Source organism: Candida albicans, chromosome 7 (genome assembly GCF_000182965.3).
Source record: "Candida albicans SC5314 chromosome 7, complete sequence".
NCBI lineage: Eukaryota > Fungi > Ascomycota > Pichiomycetes > Serinales > Debaryomycetaceae > Candida > Candida albicans.
The window spans coordinates 249,552-268,078 of record NC_032095.1 but is presented as its reverse complement, the minus strand read 5'-3'; the positions used below and the strand labels follow the sequence as shown (position 1 = coordinate 268,078).

Below are 18,527 nucleotides of genomic sequence, written 5' to 3'. Positions count from 1 at the left end.
GCTTATAAACAAGTCAAAAAAGAAAGTAGTTTTCTTGTTTTTTTTTAATAGATTTTTTAATATTAATAATGAATGAATGAATGAATGAATTGTATATATATATATATATATATATATATATGGCTACGTATATGTTTGGTTACTTATTCTTTAAATAATCATTTTTCCATTGCCAATATTCTTCTAATCTTAATTTTCCATAATTCAGATAATTAAAATCAATGTTTGATAATTCACTTTGAATCATGGCCCAAATCCCCCAATAAAATCCTGGTAATCCATAATAAGCTTTAATTTCATCAATTAATGATTCAACAATTTCTTTTGATGCATTCATATCATTCAAATATCCACAACACCAATTGACCAATACTGGGTTTGATATTGATGGTTCCGGTATAGCAGATCGATCACAATTAAAACCTTGCCATTCTGCTAAATGATTAGCAATATCAAATGCTCTTGGTGCTGGTAACATATATTCATAATCAATGAATTTTATTGGATTATTTTCAATACTTGGTAAATTGAATGAGGATGATGAGGTCGTTGATTGTTCGTCAAGAGGGAAATTTTTAGGGATAATGATATTTCCTGATAATAAATCACAATGAGATGAAACTATTGGAGAATTTATAGTTTGAGTTAATTCGGTTTGTAACCATTCAAATTCTTGTTTAATAATGTCTTTTAAATTGTCTTCATCAATAATAATATCAATGATGGTAGAGTCTTTAGTTAAGTTTTGTTGGAAAGATTCAATCAAATCAGGATTTATGGGAACAATATTGATCCAATCATCTAATAATTCCCAAATATTAGAAATAAATCTTTTCTTAGCAGTAGTGGCACCGCTAGCACTGCTACTAGTCCCACTCAATGAATTATGATGATGTTTCTTTTTGAATGTTATAGATGCTGATGATGATCTTCTTCGTCTTCTTCCAAGCTTTAAAGCTCTTATTTTTTCAATACCTTGTTCAATTAATTTGTAATCAACTTTATTATGTAGATTTCCCAATTGTTGAGCAATCAATGGATATAAACTTTTTTTACTCATTTCTTCTGGTTTTAAAGATCTACCATCCAAATAACCGTAAACTAAACCATTTTTAAATCTGGCGAAAACTGGTGGTGCTAACCCAATAGAATTTAATATCAAATGGGATATAAATTCTCGATGTCTATCAATAATTAAATTGGTTCCATGACCATAAACTCTTATCAACACCGGCTCAGCATCACCGGTTTTTTTGGTGGGGTCATTTCCTGTGTACTCACATGATAATAGCATATTTGTGATACCACCAGTTAATTGACTTAAACTTATATTATCAACATTATCCCAAGCTGGAAATATTTTAATTAAAAGTTGTTTCAATTCTTTGAAATCATTATTTAAATTATCCGCCAAATTGATAACTAATTTTGGTAAAAAGATTGATGGAGCAACCACTACTTGAGTCTTTTTCTTGATGTTGTTATTTAATGACGGTGTCGATAAGGAAGATGACAGAGGTGAAGATGATGGAGATGGAGTATATGAATCTTTAGATGTTGACGGTATACTAGAACCATTGGTATTGTTGCTGTTGTTGTTGTTGTTGATGTTGTTATTTTCTACTTCAACGTCGGAAATTGAAGGATTGTTGAGACTATAAAGTAAATTTTTATTTTTCAAATACAATTTATCAGGAGTAAAATCAGCATGATCTTCAATGGCTTCATGATGAAGATCATTGATAGTAATGTGTGGAGTTGTAATGTTATTTCCATTATGGCTATTGTTGTCTTCATCTTCATCATCCACATTATCCGTGGTTACAGGGATTAAATTGACCTTATCATGCGATATAAAACAGTATGCCGAGACAAATTCGTCTGCTGAAAATATTGAATCAGATCCATTCTCTTTCTGATGTTGTTGTTGTTGTTGTGTAGGAGAACCGGATAATAACATATTGCCAGTTGATCAAGGTGAAAGGAAATGTAAAAACAGGGGTATGGGAAAAGGAAATTCAATAAACCAAGTGAGTGTAATTAATATTGGAAAAGTGTTTTATCTTAATAATTCGATTAAAGGATTGGATTGGATTATAAGTATGTAAGTATGTAAGTATCTGCAACTGTGAAACTCCCCCCTCTTTATCTTAATTTAAAAAAGTAATTTAAATTAATTAGAAAAGAGAATTGAAAGTTTTAAATAAAGATTTATTCAATTTAAGAATAAGAGAGTAATAGTTTAAAGAAAGAAAGAAAGAAAGAAAGAAAAATTTAGTGTGTGTGTATGTGTGTGTGTGCTGTTATTGCTCATTGTTGCTCGTTGTGATTAAAACAGTGAACGACAGAAAAAAAAAATATTCTTTAGTGTTGTTGTTGTTATTGTTGTTGTGTGTGTAGTAAGTATGTGACAATGAGTGAAAATTGGAAACGATAAAATTTATAGAAACGATAACCACAACCACAACTACTACTATTACTTCTACTACTAATTCCAAGGAAACCCGTTGATAGTATAGTTTCTATGTTATTAATAATCAGCTATATAGTATTAGCATGAGTTTCATCAACTGCCTTTGAGTTATTAGTGTAGCCATTTTGTGAAGTTCTTGATGTATTTCTCAGTTATCAACCCTCAAACAAGCAGAGCAGTATCCTCTTCTCCTCATTTCAATTTAATTTATATATTAATTACAATAAGAGAAATTAGAAATACCATGACAACATTGTAATTTAATGGAATAGACTACCTGAATTCCCCTATCCACGTATTGGCCTTATTAATTTTGTAGAGTAGAAATAAATAAACAGATACCCTGATTTACCCTGATTTACCCTTATTTCTTATTTGATGAATTCAGTAAACAAAGGGTTGTTAAGAAACTTCAACAAAGATCAGATTGTAAAATCATTGTAAAGATCAATAATGTAGAAATTATAATTTAAATGTCTTGTGCAACATATTAAGTTTATCGATATCCCAACAAAACTAAATTATCCAAAGTATGGTTAAGATCATACATTTTCATATGATAATTTTAACCAAATTGATTGCGGTGAGTAATGCTGCAAGACCATTAATAGTTGTTGTCATGTCAATATATATATATATATATACTGTCGTCTTACGACATTTGGGCATGAAGGGGGAGGGGGGGCGGGGCGTTCCCCATTCGAATAAACAAGATTTTGTGTTCGACGACTTATTAGCCCCACTGGCAACCAACAAACCCCTTATCATCTTTTTCCCGCTACCTCACGACGACCTAACGAACGAACCTTTGCCGCGGAAGTTTCAGCCAGTTTCAAGTCGTGTGATTTATTACAGATTTTAAACTCTCTCTCTTCCTATATGCAGTACTTTGTCAATTCAATTCAACGCGTCTTGTCTCTGTTAATGATTTTTAAATTGCCCTAGGCATTTCTTGGTGGTTCATTCATTCATTTGTTATTCAAAATAAAAGAACTATTCATGTTTGGAGATACAGCTAATAAACTAATATTGGATGCTAAACGATCAAGCAACTTATCTGCTATTCCTATTTATCAATCAGATTTAGTGAAAAGCATTGTAAGAGAAACCAATGATTTGAATAAAGATGCTGAATATTTGGTTGAAGAACAAGAACAATTACAAGAAACCCAGGATCAAGAAAATAGTAAAATAAATCAATGTCAATTATTTGTCACTCATTTATCTATGAGAAGAAATAAACGATGTTTATTAGCATATGAAAAGTCAAGAGCAGATAAGATAACTGAATTTTGTTGGCTAAATATTGATCCTATTGAAACTTCAACCTCATCGTCAACAACATCAACTAATACAAATTCAAATGTCAATCAAAGTAGTAGTAACAATGCTGTGAATCCATTGACAAAAAATCTTAGTAATTATACAACTAGTTTGGACATGAATAACTTGAATCATCATGAACAAGATTTTTTCAAACAATATCAAGATTTAATAATGGAATTCAAGTCAAGTTTTGAAGATATTGATTTGAGTGGTGATTTAAACCCACCAACAAACATTTTCATTGATGTTAGAGTATTGAAAGATGGAGGTGAGGTCACCACTGAATATGGTTCTTTTAACTTGATCAAAGATTCTCAATTCTTTGTCAGAAAATCTGATGTGGAAAGATTAATACAACAAGGATATTTAGAAGAGATAATATAACAAACAAGAATATATATATATTAAGTATACATAACTTTTATTCTTTCATTTCAATGTCCTCACTTTCTTTATTGTTTATGTCGTTTCCATTTTCATTAGTTTCTACTTGGTTGGTATCACTTTCAGTTTTAGGTTGTATTTCATTATTAGATTCATTTTCTAAAGTTTCAACTTGTTTCTCATCCGATATTAGTCTTTTCAACTCTGCCAATTCTAAATCCAATCGTTTTCTACCTAATTTTGTATTTTTTTGATCAACATTACTAATAGGTAATATCATCACATTATCATCATTTTTATCATATGCCCCAATATTATCATCCATAATTTTAATTTCTTTACGTAAATCAATAGCTACTTTACTCAAAGTAGAATATATATCGGAAGTTTGTTGAGAAAAATCTTCTTTACTTTTAGTATAAAATGATTGGAAAATTGAAGAAAATTGATCAAGTAAAGTTACTACTTTACAATCTATTTCATGTAATGAATCTAATCTTTCTTGAATGAAATTTTCAGTTTTGTCGTTATCTAATGATGACATTTGTAATATGTTATTTGAGTTTATTGGGGGGGGTATGAGTTTGTAGGGATTGTTGGGAGGATTAGCTATTGTTGATTAATATGTTTTCGTTTGAATGTCATAAAAACAGAAAAATAGGAATATTTTCAATCTGGCCACGACCAGGTTTTCTAGTTAATAAAACAACACTAATACTGTTGCAATCAACACCTGCTTATTAATCTACTCTTAAGCTCTACTGATTTGATCAATGAAGCCAATTGACTTATCAAAAAAATAGTATAGCTGGAATATCAATTGCTAAAAAGAGCGCCTAGTTATGTTCCATAAACAGAATACAAAGTAGAACCTTTTCAATCTTGATGAAATACTAATATATTAGATAAATTAGTGTTTTAAACCACCTTTACTCTTAGTTAGTTTTTAAAAGATTTGTTCAATTCTAAAGTCGTATTTCACTTTTCAGTTAATTAATGATATTAATAAATTTTAGTTTAGAATTTCTACCCAAATTATGACAGAAACAAAACTTTGAATAACATTTCCTCATTTTCATCTAAAATATATAATTAATCATTTAACTAATTACATCTACTACTACAAATACATCAACAATTATTTTCAAATAGAATATTAGTTTAATTATATTAGAAGGACAAGATATCATGTCTGGACATTCTAATTGGTAGCAACCAACTTAAGAAAGCCTAAAAAATATATTTTGTTGCGGGAAATATCAAACAGAGCAGGTTTAAGAATCATGATGATATGATCCCTCACTTGTTTGTTTTACGAACGTCCCCATCCCACACCCCTTCCAATGCCAATTAATTTAGGATTACAAAGAATAGCTAAACTATTAGGACATTTAAATAATCCTCAAAATGCTTATAAATCCATTCATATAGCAGGGACCAATGGGAAAGGCTCAACATTAGCTTATATCTCATCAGTTTTAACTGAAGCTAAAATCAAAAATGGGAAATTCACTTCACCTCATATCATTAATTATCATGATTGTATTAGTATAAATAATCAAACATATCCAAAATCAAAATTTGATAGAATTAATCAACAAGTCATTAAAATTAATAATGATTTGAATTTAGAATGTACTGAATTTGAAATTTTGACAGCTACAGCATTTAAGATTTTTGCATTGGAAGAAATTGAAATGGCATTAGTTGAAGTTGGAGTTGGTGGGAGATTAGATGCTACCAATGTTTTAATACCATATGGTGAGACTATCGGTACTAGTAAAGGAGGCGTGGTGGCAACTGCAATAACCAAAATTGGTCTCGATCATGAAAAATTGTTAGGTGGGACATTATTAGCCATTGCAAAAGAGAAATCTGGGATTATAAAATATGGCATTCCTTGTTTTGTTGATTCACTGAATGATTCTATTGTGTTACAAGCAATTCGTGAAAAATCACGGGAAGTATCATGTCCATTAAGTGTTGTTGAACCAATTCAGGCCAACGACGACAACCAATTCATTAAATATAGCCCATTAAAAGGATCATATCAAGCCAATAATCTATCATTGGCAGTGGAAATATTGAAATCATTACCTTATAGAATATCGGAAGAAATTTTGATAAATGGTATAAGCAAAACTAATTGGCCTGGTAGATTACAAACTATACAACACAAGAGTCTAGGCTCAATATTATTGGATGGTGCACACAATGAAAGTGCCGCTATTGAATTGGGCAAATATTTAAATACAAAATATCGTAAACAAGAACCAGAAGCAAATATGCTGGAAGGCAATCATACACCTATAATACTTGTCATTGGTATGACTAAAGGCAAAGCAATTGGAAATTTGTTAAAACACGTTATGTCAGAAAACGATATTGTTATACCTACAATGTTCACTCAACCTGAAAATATGCCCTGGATTAATTCTGAACTGATTTCCACTTTGACTTCAATTGCCAAAGATTATTGTCGTGATGTAAGAAATATTGGTGATGATGCACATATACATCAAGTATTTCAATATTTAAAAAACAATAAAAACGACAAACTGTTAGAGAATAAACCAATAGTGGTTTGTGGAAGTTTATATTTGTGTGGTGATGTGCTAAGAGAAATAGCCAATTGATGTTTAGTATAGATATATATGTACATAGATTAGAAGAAGAAGAATAGTATATCGTCCAACTTCTTCATCATCTACGCGTGTATCTCCCCAAGCAATGTGAAAAAAAAAAAAAAAATTTGTAATTAATCTCTTTGCTTGCCCTTCTTCCATATCACAACAACCATTTTCTCTAACATCATGGCATTATCGGAACTTGAGAAGAAAAGACAAGAGAATATTCGAAGAAATCAAGAGTTATTAAAAAAACTTGATTTGGATTCAATTTCCGATTCAATCAAAAAGGAAGTTGATAACAAATCTTTTTCATCACCATCACTGCAAAAACGACGCAAAACTACGAAAAAACCCGTGATTAAAAAAGAGATACTGGAACCAAGTAGAAGATCTCGTCGTATTGCCGGGATTAAATCTGAATTAGAAGATCCCAAACAGGCTGCTAGAATAAGAGAAGAAGAAGAATTAAAACAACATCGTAAGCAAGAACTTGAAAGATTGAAAAGAACGCGTCTTTTCGGTGATTTCAAATTAATTGATTTGATAACTAATAAAAAAGGAGATATGATATTTGAAAAAAACGTTATGGATCGAAAATTGTCACATATTGGTCTTGATAGTAAAGTGGAGGAAAAGAAAAACGAGGAAGATAAGGAAGACGAGGAGGAAGCAATCAATATTGATGAGAATAATAGAGTCTTACAACTTGTACAATCATTGGGTGATAAGTTTTCTGCTGGAGATTTTTATGAAGAGATTAGAAATTCACAAACAAATGGTAATTCCAAAGATAAATCATTAGATGCAAAACGTAAAGAATTTGATAATTTGAACATTTATCCACGTTTTGACCCATTGGATATTAAAATATGTCACAATCGTATTACTTCAATGTTTTTCCACCCATCAACCACCAATAGAATTGTTGTTGGTGGTGATACTACTGGAAATGTTGGTATTTGGTTAGTTGATGAACAAAACAATGATACGAAGGAAGAAGAAGAAGATGATGATGATGATGAGCCATCAATTTCTATCTTACAGCTTCATGGTAGAAATGTTTCGAAAATTATGACGCCGACTTTTTCACCAGAAAAGATTTATACCAGTTCATATGATGGAAGTATTCGAGTTTTAGATTTAAACAAGTTAACCAGCACTGAATTGTTATATTTGAATGAACCTGGTGCAAGAGAAGATATTGCCCTAGGGGTGTCTGATATCAATCAATGCCAAGATTCATCAGTAATATTCATGACCACACTTGATGGTGAGTTTTACCAACACGATACCAGAACTCCTTTCAATACTCGTCAACGTCATCATTTAGCAACTAAAGATTTGCTACGTTTACATGATAAGAAAATTGGTGGGTTTGCCGTCAATCCAAATACAAATTATCAAATTGCAACTGCATCTTTGGACCGTACATTAAGAATATGGGATTTGAGAAATGTTAATAAATCCGTATATTCTGAGTTTGAGAATCAAAAATCACCTCATATGTATGGAAATTACAATTCGAGATTATCGGTTTCATGTGTCGATTGGAACCAAGAGAATCGACTTGTGTGTAATGGTTATGATGATAATATTTGTTTATTTGATTATAGTGGAGGAAGTAAACTTGATAATGAACTACCTGTGATAACTGAATGGAAATCTGATTTTGTTCCTTCAACAAAGTCATCAGAGGAGCTGGAATTATTACCTAACAATTTAACACCATTCACTAAAATAAAACACAATTGTCAAACTGGCCGTTGGGTCTCAATTTTGAAATCACATTGGCAAACAAACCCTGCTGATGGTGTTCAAAAATTTATCATTGCCAATATGAATCGGGGATTAGATATTTATAATCAAGATGGTCAGATATTGGCTCATTTGAATGAACAAGTTGGTGCCGTTCCTGCAGTATGTACTCTTCATCCAAGTCAGAATTGGGCTGTTGGTGGAAGTGCCAGTGGGAAAGTCTACTTATTTGAGTAAACACAAAATAGTAATAATAGAATGTTTTTACGTAAATATATTTATATACATTGTAATAATATAACATTAATAAATGAATCCTTTCCCACAAAAAAACAAAATCTATACAAAAAAAAACTTCTTGTTGTATGTTAAATTTAGAATTAAATTTAAGCAGATGGAGTCATAACTTGCCAGACTCTAATGACATTATCAGTGTAACCAGCAAACAAGTTTTGACCATCGGCAGACCAAGCCAAAGAGATAGCTTCTGGGTCTTTAGCAGTAGCACCAACAGCAAATTCTGGTTTCAATTCATCCAACAAAGATCTTTCTTGTAATTTGAAGATCTTGATACCAGAAGTGGTAGCAGCAGCTAACCAGTATCTGTTTGGAGAGAAAGCTAAAGCATGAACTTCGGCCTTGGCTTCCAAAGTGTACAAGGTTTTGTTTTTGTTCAAATCCCACAAGATGATGACACCATCTTTACCAGCAGAGGCGCATAATGAACCATCTGGGGATAAAGTGATACATGAAATGTAACCGGTGTGACCAATGAAGTCAGCGTTGACAGAGTAGTCAGCTAAGTCCCATGACTAAATTAGTTGAAATTAGTTAGTATAAAACAGTTTCCCCAAAAAAAAAACAAAAAAAGCAGAAAGAAAAGTGCATCACTTTCCAACGCTTCAATTCCCTTTCATTGTTTCATTATTTGATATCAGAGATCTTGGTGATAAAAAATATGTCTCATTCGAAGCTGGCAAGCAACGTCTGAAGTAGCAAATATAAAAGAAAATCATCACAATAATAAATGACAATGAAAGAAAAAAACAAAACAAATAAAGAATAACATACCTTAACAGTCTTATCCCAAGAAGCAGAGATAACAGTAGATGATTGGTCAGATGGGGAGATTCTGACAGCAGAAACCCAATCGTTGTGACCAGTTAAAGTGGCCATACATTCACCAATGGTGTTCCAAACTTTGACGGTCTTGTCTCTAGAAGCAGAAACAATTTGTCTCAAGTTTTTAGCAATGGAGACGGATAAAACATCACCTTTGTGACCGACGAATCTTTGGGTGGTTTCACCGGTTTCCAAATCCCATAATCTTAAAGTTCTGTCCCAAGAAGCAGACAAAGCGTAAGCACCATCAGCAGAAATGGTAACATCTTGGACAATGTGGGAGTGACCTTTGAATGATTTCTTTGGAATACCGTATTGGTTATCTTCACCACCGGTCAATTTCCATTTGATCAAAGTTTTATCTCTTGAACCAGACAATAATAAGTCTGGGTGAGCTGGAGTGGTGGCAAGGGAAGTAACCCAACCGTTGTGTCCTTCTAAAGTACCTCTTAAAACTAAAACTTCTTGATCAGCCATTGTAGATAATTGATTGTTTGTTTTTTAAAAAAGAAGAAAAGAAAAGAAATTGAAGGGAAATGAAATTAACATGAAAATATTTTTCACACCGTATAAAATTTTTTTTTTTTTTTCAGTACAAGATGCATTGTGCATATTGCACGACTTTGTTGAAAAGTTTTACCGTAGGCCGTGCCTAAGTTTACTCGCGTCCCCAAATTTACTGTGTGCCTTTTCTAATTAGACAATGTGCAGGCGCAACACTAATTATACCAACAGGGGGGAGCACCACCACTACCACTACTTGATCCAGGTAAGAGTGTAAATGGCATTATCCAATCCACTACGTATCATTTAAAACGTATAATTATTTGTTTTATAGCGACTGTAATAATAAGGAAATAGGGGCAGCCTGATATTTGTTGGCTAGGGTTTGTAATGGGAAAAGATTCTCAAGGCACAAGAATTAAGGATAAAAATATCTGAAAGTATGACCAACTACTCTTTACAAGAAGCTTGACTCAAACTGTAGAATCGTAAACTTGATGGTGCTTGAAATGTGTAGATTTCGATTATTGGGGTGCAAATTCTATCGTGTGAGATAACCTAATAATTGTTACGATGGTGACGTTGGTACTGCATGTAGTTGCAACGGCAAATAGCCTCCAGCGAGCTAACAACGAATGATCAGGTGAAGCCTCCGACTTGTGTTCATTGACTACGCCTCAGCATTGCTAGTCTTTGTCGTACCCCCCACAAGGTAGAATGGGAGAAGACAACATGTGGGCAGTTGTACATTCCTCACGGGAATATAAATAGACGTTGGAACCCCCCTGGGATTGGATTGGGAATAACGACTTAACTAAGGAACTAATGAACTAACTAATGATCTTATGGACTTTAGCTAGACTTACTATGATTACATAATCATCTACGTAGCCAATATACACTACTCGTCCACACTCCCACTACACACTCGTAACAATAATTATAACAAAAGTACACGTCATGTTCTGGAACCCACAACCTTCGAGATCACCGATTTCTTTTGTTTATCACCAAAAACCACAACCACCATAAAAATCCAAACAATCCTCAAACAAAACAATAGGATACTTCACATTATATGCCCAGTAAGATCACCATTTTATCAGGAGGAACAGCAACTAATCAATTAGTTCCTCTATTCAAACGGTTATCTCCTAACAACAACATATCATATATATTGCCAATCCTGGATAATGGCGGTTCAACTTCAGAGATTATTCGTGTTATTGGCGGACCAGCCATCGGGGATATAAGATCAAGATTAACGAGATTAATTCCCTCGCACCAAGAATCATTGCGCAAATTGTTAAGTTTCCGATTATCTTCGGATGCCAAAGTTGCCAAGCAACAGTGGAATGAAATCGTAGAGGGAACCCATGAGTTATGGATTGGCATTAATTCTTCAACTAAAGAAATATTTCGAGCATTTTTTGTTCATTTGCATGTGGAATTGTTAAAAAGGTCAAGACACCAAATATCAAACAAGAATAAACAGTTTCGATATGAAATGGCCAATGTGGGCAATTTGTTTTTAACAGGCGCCCGATTATTTATTGGATCATTAGATTCTGCAATTGAATTATTTTGTAAATTGACTGATATCGATCCGTCGATTGAAGTCCTACCATGTATTAATACAAATTTTACATATCATATTAGTGCTATTTTGGAAAACGGGCTTATTATAACAGGTCAATCACAAATTTCACATCCTTCTGATAACCACGAAAAATATCCACCTCCAATCCATAAAACCAGACCACCTACTCCATCAGAGGTAACCCACAAAAGTGATTACTTTGATCACGCACATATGCCTGCTATGGAAAAACTACATTTGAATGTCCCAATAAATGAAGTAGAATTAAGCAAGAGATCAAGCATAGGTTCTTTTGTTTCTTCTGGTTCAGATAGTGATGAAGAGGAAGCAGGGAATGTACCACAGTACACCCACCCTGAATTGAAAAAATCACAGCTACATTTTTCAAAACTGGACAATATCGAACCGTTGCTATCTCCAATCAAAAGGATATTCTACGTATCACCCTATGGTGAAGAAATATGTCCAACTGCCCACGGAAAAGTAGCATCTACAATTGCCAATACAGATGCATTAATCTATTCAATTGGTTCTTTAATGACCAGCATTGTTCCAATTATAATTTTAAAAGGTATTGGTAAGGCTATTCTACAAAATGAATGTAAACGCAAGATTTTGCTTTTAAATGGGTGTCTTGATAGAGAAACTTTTGGCATGACTGCATCAGATTTTATAAGAGTTATTGTTCTGCTGGCTGAGTATTCAATAAACAGTCATGCTAATGGACTTGCTGCTAAATATGAATGGAATAGATTCATCACACATTTGGTATACATGGAGGATTCCAGCATTGACGTCGATGTTGATTATCTTACTTCAAAGGGTGTCACTTGTGTTAAGGTTGCAAAAGTTGAAGGCACAAACTATTTTGATTTGAAAAGTTTAGAAAATGTATTAGATGAAATTATATAACAAGTCCACTATATATATATACCATCAGTATTCTCAATCGTACCATATTTTTATCAACTCTTCACTGACTGCAGATGGAGTCAATACTCCCAAATCTGTTATCAAAGCAGTAATGTATTCATGAGGTGTGAAATCAACAAACCTGGTTTCGAAAAGTTCTTGTCCACTGTGGTTGAGCTCTTCGGTTCTGTTTTCGTCATAATCGAAATGACTAATGCTGTTAGGTAGGTCATTAGGTGCCAAGGGAAACAATCTGACAAATTTGTGAGACTCGGTCACGACATAGAAAGGCTTATTGTTGACTTTAGCTAAACAGCCAATTTGATACGTTCCAATGTGATTTATTACTCCACCACTTTCAGCGACCCCTTCGGCACCAACCAAGATTTTGTCTACTTTATGCAAAACATATCCCACTGCGTTATCTACAATAACCTCAACCGGTATGTCTGCCTCTTTCAATTTCCTAGCCATGTAGTATCCATTTCCTGTTGGTCTACTCTCGGTAACCAAAACTTTGAATCGAATTAGCTTCTCCTGTTTAGCCTTCAACAATAGACTGTAAACGACACGTGAATATGAATGAACTAATATTACATCGTCATCCTTGATAAATGGAACACCGTATTCTGCCAGTTTAAGTCTTGATTCCTTAGCACGTTGAACAAACAATTCTCCATTCTCAACAAGATTCTGTGAAAATGACTCCCAATCAGAATATACATTAGTGTTTCTCAACACAAATCTCATAAATAAATCACACCCAGCAGAAAGAGAAATATTGTTGGGAATTGAAGACTTTAATAAATCAATATTTTTCGAAACTAAATTGATTAATTCGGAGGAAGTTGATGGTGACTTTGCTTTTAACATTGACACAAGTGACTCAATTGCCGCGATAGGCATAGTCATATCTTTGTCTTCTTCTAAAAACTTAAGATACGTTTCCTTAATGTCAAAATCAGCCATTCTAGATTAGTTATGAGTTGGGAGTTTCTATGGTAATGACAGTGATGATCTTTTTCCACTAATTACTAACTTTTTTTTTAAGCACCCACCAAAATTTTTTTCCACTGTTAGACAGTTTTCTCTAACTTGGTTTTTTTGTTGTGAGATGTAACTTCTAAAATTTTTTTGGAAGAACTCCTTTCCTTTTCTATAGTCATTACTCGAAGCGAAATACATAATTATGAGCCTGTTATTCATTAATGAGGAGGATGATATGACTCCCGAACCATATAAACCATCAACATCTACAATCAGGGAGGAAGAAGAAGAAGTGCAAGTGAAACAAGAATTTCCAGACGAGAAGATGGTTGATCCAGATGAAGATGATCCAATAGTCGAATCGATACCATTACTTATAAACACAGTACCAGAAAGGGCGAAACAGTCATTACATGTTTTGCAATATGCCGGTCGACCCAAATCACGCCCAAATAGAGCTGGAAATTGCCATGCCTCAATAAAACCAGAATCACAATATCTTCAAGTGAAAGTACCCCTTGATACTGAAAAATTCTTTAACGTCGACAAAATTCAAGAATGGGGTGAACAAATTGTTGAACAAACCATTCTGGGTGTGCTAGATGGGTCTTATGAAGTAGGAAACTATGCTGCAAAAATAATAAATGACAGCGATGGAAGAAGAGTTGTATTGATTCCAGTGGATAGTACAGTCCAATTAAAACCTTCATTCAAGTACATTGACGATTTGGAAGCCCAAAGTATCCAACAAAGAAGACAACAAGAGAGTACTAATGAAAAACCAGCAAATGTCCAAATTTTACAATCAGCTGCTAAGCATTCTACTCAATCTGGAGAATTTCTGCATTCTTTGGGAGACTCATTGAAACTGGTAAAGCATTTTGAAGAAGAGGAATGGCAAAATCTAATTTGGAAAAGAGGCGATGATGATGTAACCAAGAGTATAAAGTTTGGTTTAGATCACCACACAGATACTAATATTGAATTAAAAACAAACACTTCATATGATGAATACATAGACATGTTAATAAATAACTGAGACATAGGAAGATGTACAATTTTTTGGAGGTTTTATAACTATAATATAGATTTATATTGAAAGAGTCTTGGTGCTCATTTCAATTTAAGAGCCTAGCACATGTAGTTACAAAAGTACTCAATATCAAAGCTTATAAATTACATATATTTCTATTTATATTAGTTTTTCTCTAGTAATATCCTAGTTAATTACAGTTTATTGTTTGCAGCTAATAGAATGTTGAAATAGAAATAAAGCCGTGGGAAAAAAAACCGGTGCTGATGATGATGCACCAGCTCATCGCCAGTTTAATTTGTGCACAAAAAAAATCATTCAAGTATTTTTGATCTTTGTAGAATCAAAACTCCAAAAAGGTATTCTCTTTATTAACAATGGATGACGATGATGAATTATTGTTGAACTTTGCTGCACCAGACACTTCATCGGTTGCAGCTTCCAAAAATCAAAACGTTAAAGTTCTGGGTGGTAGATGGAAAGATAGAAGAAAATTGCAACTTGCATTACAAGGTAGAACCAAAAAGAGACAACCAGAAACCGGCGTAAATCTTATTCCAGTCGATGAATCCAAACGTAAACGGGACTCTGAAGATAAGGTACAACTCGACTCAAACAAAAGGTCAAAGTTCACTGAAAGCAAAGGTGAAAATGGTGGGAAGGGTGATTCATATGTATCATCTTTATTTACTAACAATCAACCAACATCTCATTTAGCGCCAACGTCGACTACCAAAGAACTTACTTATTTGCCATCCAATGCACCTATGAAAGATGCAACTAATTTTTCTGGTTTAGGGTTGAATGAGAAATTGTCAATTCATCTAACTGATCATTTACGATTCATGCATCCAACGAAAATTCAACAGTTGGTGATACCGAGTTTAATATCAACAGAAAACGATTTATTTGTGAAAGCACAAACAGGGTCTGGTAAAACATTGGCATTTGTGTTGCCCATATTCCATAAATTAATGAGAGAGAATAAATTCAAAATTAATCGGGAATCAGGATTATTTGCTATAATTTTAACACCAACCCGTGAATTGGCGACACAGATTTATGGAGTTTTAGAGACATTGACAAGATGCCATCATTGGATAGTTCCAGGGATAGTCATTGGTGGTGAAAAGAAAAAATCAGAAAAGGCAAGATTAAGAAAAGGTTGTAATATATTAGTTGCTACACCGGGGAGATTGGCTGATCATTTGGAGAATACAAAAACATTGGATATAAGTCAGTTGAGATGGCTTGTATTAGATGAAGGTGATAAATTGATGGAGTTGGGATTTGAGGATACTATTGCACAAATTACTGCCAAAATAGATTCAAATTCCAAAATTGCTGATACCGCCGAGAAATGGCAAGGGTTACCATCGAGAAGAATAAATATGTTATGTTCAGCTACATTGCATAGTAATGTGAAAAAATTGGGTAGTATTGTGTTGAAAGATCCTGAAATGATTTCAGTAGAAACAGCTTCTGTTGCTGGAACTGTATCATTTGATGAAACTATAGCAACTACTACAAGTACGGCACCAGATCAGTTGATTCAAAACGTTGTAGTTGTTCCACCCAAGTTGAGGTTGGTCACATTAGATGCATTATTATTGAAAATTAGTAAACACTCTGCTGAAAGAACAATAGTGTTTTTCTCGTGTTCAGATTCAGTTGATTTCCATTTTGATGTATTCACTCGAGACGGTAAAAAGTTTAAAAAAGTGACTGATGAAGAAACAGGTGAAGTGAAAACTGTGCTAGTTCTGCCTGAAGATGACGAAAATGATGGTTTGCTTACCGCGCCTCAATTAAGCGACAACACAATCATATATAAGCTTCATGGTTCACTTTCACAACAGACCCGTGCCAGTACATTACAGTCGTTTGTTAAAGATAACAATTCATATAACAAAATCTTGTTTTGTACTGATGTTGCATCTCGTGGGTTGGATTTACCAAATGTTGCTAATGTCATAGAGTATGATCCTCCTTTCACTATTGATGATCATTTGCACAGAATTGGTAGATCGGCAAGATTGGGTAATGAAGGTAATGCAACTTTATTTTTACTTCCAGGGATTGAAGAAGGGTATGTAGATGGGAAATTAAGAGTTGCTCATCCAAGAGAAGGAAACTTGAGAGTTAAGAATTATGAAAAAATATTACAAGAAGGATTTGCCCAAGGAAACATCAAATCAAAGGATAATAAGTTGGGAAAATGGGATATTCATGCCACTACTTGGCACCTTGATGTTGAAAGATGGTTATTAGAGGATCAAGCCAGTCATGACGAAGCTGTCAGGGCTTTTACTTCTCATATACGTGCATACGCAACTCATTTATCGTCGGAACGTGAGTTTTTCAATGTGAAATTATTACATTTAGGTCATTTAGCGAAAAGTTTTGGATTAAGAGAAACACCAAAGAAGTTAGGTAAATCAGTTGGTAATAATAGCAATTACTCAGAATCCAAAAAGGGTAAAAAAGAGGACCCAAGAAAGAAAATGTTGAGGATGGCCAAGATGGCTGTTAAATCTGCAAGTAGCGAATTTAATTATTAAATAGTCTAATCATGCATGTTATATTAGTTTTGCTTAAAATGTAAATCTCTATAACCTTCAATTTGCCATAATCCATGGTTTTCACCCAATACAAAGCCAATGGTTTTTTTGGTGTAATACTGTCCATCCAATTTCAAGTTATCTATAGCATCATCTAGCAATATAGCTTTCCCAATAGCTATACCATCTCCTAATCCAGGATGCTGCACATTTACAATGTGTAAATGAAAATGATAATACGATGGTTGATAGTGTAAAAATACTCTCAATTGGTCAGGCTTAATTCCATACTTGTTAACTGTAACTTCTTTCACAATTTTTTGCAAATTAGTCAAATAGTCAATGTGACTATCATTCAAATCTCTCACACAAGATATGTCTAGTCTGTTAACAATACAACATAAATACAATGTATCCAAATTTTTCCCATCCCATTTCATATCGGGCAACAACACAAATCCTGTGGGAGACTTATCATGATATACAAATGTTTCACTTTCCTTTCCCTCAAACAATATATTGTAAACCCATTTCAATCTATCACCTTTCATAGTTTCAATATAGGGAATAACATATTTTTGGTACATTTCTGGTGTCTCTCTGACATAATGCAATTTTTGATCATCGTATTTTCTAATGTGAGTTTCCGTAGCTGGATAAATCAAGTTCAATTTTGCACCGGGCAATTCCAACACCTCCTGGAATAAAGTTGCTGTTGACCAATAGTAGACATCATTGGAATTGATTAAAGATAACTCAGTGATTAATTTCTGCAAGTCAAGATCTGAGCCAGTATTAAAATGGGATTTCTCAATGGTTACAATTGCATCCTTGTTATCTATTTTACCTAGTATAGAAATTGTTTTAGTTTGAGAGTCACTTTTCAATACTCTGGTAAAACTAAACTGGCTAACTAGTTCCTTTAGTGGCATGGCTATTGGCGTGTTAGGTGAATCGATGATGTTTTCAGATATTACAACTAGTATTTTTTTTTTCGCCGACTCGATAAACGTATCGAAATATCAAGCATAGATAACCTACAAATATCAACTACAACTTTGTCTCAACTGAATACTGAAAATAGTTCCCTTGCTACTGATTTTTAAAGAAATGTTTAGATCATATGATTCCCAATTGCGTAAACTATACTGAATAACGCTATTACTATGTAATAATTTGATTTCTCAACCATATTGACCTGATATCGACTTTCTTTGTAGCAATTCATTTATGTCCATTT

General features: G+C 33.4%; 11 protein-coding genes and 1 non-coding gene across 12 annotated transcripts, besides 1 other annotated feature; 6 read left to right on the top strand and 6 right to left on the bottom strand. All coding sequences in view use genetic code 12, as the record gives it.

Moving 5' to 3' along the window:
* Window positions 1-139: 139 nt before the first annotated feature.
* On the bottom strand, window positions 140-1,960 carry CAALFM_C701320WA (uncharacterized protein; the record flags this gene model as incomplete). Its single annotated transcript, XM_707391.1, has 1 exon — window positions 140-1,960. The coding sequence occupies one exon, from the start codon at window positions 1,958-1,960 to the stop codon at window positions 140-142; it is 1,821 nt and encodes a 606-aa protein (XP_712484.1).
* A 1,512-nt stretch (window positions 1,961-3,472) lies between these two features.
* PSF1 (DNA replication protein) lies at window positions 3,473-4,183 on the top strand (the record flags this gene model as incomplete). The annotated part of the gene is made up of 1 exon (XM_707389.1): window positions 3,473-4,183. The coding sequence occupies one exon, from the start codon at window positions 3,473-3,475 to the stop codon at window positions 4,181-4,183; it is 711 nt and encodes a 236-aa protein (XP_712482.1).
* Window positions 4,184-4,220: 37 nt separating this feature from the next.
* Window positions 4,221-4,727, bottom strand: MED11 (Med11p; the record flags this gene model as incomplete). Its single annotated transcript, XM_707388.1, has 1 exon — window positions 4,221-4,727. One exon carries the CDS (start codon window positions 4,725-4,727, stop codon window positions 4,221-4,223), a length of 507 nt encoding a protein of 168 aa, XP_712481.1.
* A 799-nt stretch (window positions 4,728-5,526) lies between these two features.
* On the top strand, window positions 5,527-6,819 carry CAALFM_C701280CA (dihydrofolate synthase; the record flags this gene model as incomplete). Its single annotated transcript, XM_707387.1, has 1 exon — window positions 5,527-6,819. The coding sequence occupies one exon, from the start codon at window positions 5,527-5,529 to the stop codon at window positions 6,817-6,819; it is 1,293 nt and encodes a 430-aa protein (XP_712480.1).
* Window positions 6,820-6,996: 177 nt separating this feature from the next.
* CAALFM_C701270CA (uncharacterized protein) lies at window positions 6,997-8,805 on the top strand (the record flags this gene model as incomplete). Its single annotated transcript, XM_707386.1, has 1 exon — window positions 6,997-8,805. The coding sequence occupies one exon, from the start codon at window positions 6,997-6,999 to the stop codon at window positions 8,803-8,805; it is 1,809 nt and encodes a 602-aa protein (XP_712479.1).
* A 149-nt stretch (window positions 8,806-8,954) lies between these two features.
* On the bottom strand, window positions 8,955-10,167 carry ASC1 (40S ribosomal protein RACK1; the record flags this gene model as incomplete). The annotated part of the gene is made up of 2 exons (XM_019475482.1): window positions 8,955-9,380; window positions 9,640-10,167. The coding sequence occupies 2 exons, from the start codon at window positions 10,165-10,167 to the stop codon at window positions 8,955-8,957; spliced, it is 954 nt and encodes a 317-aa protein (XP_019331027.1).
* CAALFM_C701260WA lies at window positions 9,501-9,591 on the bottom strand. Its single transcript, XR_002086419.1, has one exon. It is a non-coding gene; the product is annotated as an uncharacterized ncRNA (small nucleolar RNA).
* A 593-nt stretch (window positions 10,168-10,760) lies between the features above and the next one.
* Window positions 10,761-11,130: a long terminal repeat ((theta-7a) Long terminal repeat (LTR); about 366 bp long, 7 copies per genome).
* A 142-nt stretch (window positions 11,131-11,272) lies between these two features.
* On the top strand, window positions 11,273-12,706 carry CAALFM_C701230CA (uncharacterized protein; the record flags this gene model as incomplete). The annotated part of the gene is made up of 1 exon (XM_707384.1): window positions 11,273-12,706. One exon carries the CDS (start codon window positions 11,273-11,275, stop codon window positions 12,704-12,706), a length of 1,434 nt encoding a protein of 477 aa, XP_712477.1.
* Window positions 12,707-12,739: 33 nt separating this feature from the next.
* On the bottom strand, window positions 12,740-13,675 carry GCN3 (translation initiation factor eIF2B subunit alpha; the record flags this gene model as incomplete). Its single annotated transcript, XM_707383.1, has 1 exon — window positions 12,740-13,675. One exon carries the CDS (start codon window positions 13,673-13,675, stop codon window positions 12,740-12,742), a length of 936 nt encoding a protein of 311 aa, XP_712476.1.
* Window positions 13,676-13,895: 220 nt separating this feature from the next.
* On the top strand, window positions 13,896-14,732 carry CAALFM_C701210CA (DNA-directed RNA polymerase III subunit; the record flags this gene model as incomplete). The annotated part of the gene is made up of 1 exon (XM_707382.1): window positions 13,896-14,732. One exon carries the CDS (start codon window positions 13,896-13,898, stop codon window positions 14,730-14,732), a length of 837 nt encoding a protein of 278 aa, XP_712475.1.
* A 371-nt stretch (window positions 14,733-15,103) lies between these two features.
* Window positions 15,104-17,287, top strand: DBP7 (putative ATP-dependent RNA helicase; the record flags this gene model as incomplete). Its single annotated transcript, XM_707381.1, has 1 exon — window positions 15,104-17,287. The coding sequence occupies one exon, from the start codon at window positions 15,104-15,106 to the stop codon at window positions 17,285-17,287; it is 2,184 nt and encodes a 727-aa protein (XP_712474.1).
* A 23-nt stretch (window positions 17,288-17,310) lies between these two features.
* Window positions 17,311-18,219, bottom strand: CAALFM_C701190WA (5'-(N(7)-methyl 5'-triphosphoguanosine)-(mRNA) diphosphatase; the record flags this gene model as incomplete). Its single annotated transcript, XM_707380.1, has 1 exon — window positions 17,311-18,219. One exon carries the CDS (start codon window positions 18,217-18,219, stop codon window positions 17,311-17,313), a length of 909 nt encoding a protein of 302 aa, XP_712473.1.
* Between the last annotated feature and the right edge of the window lie 308 nt (window positions 18,220-18,527).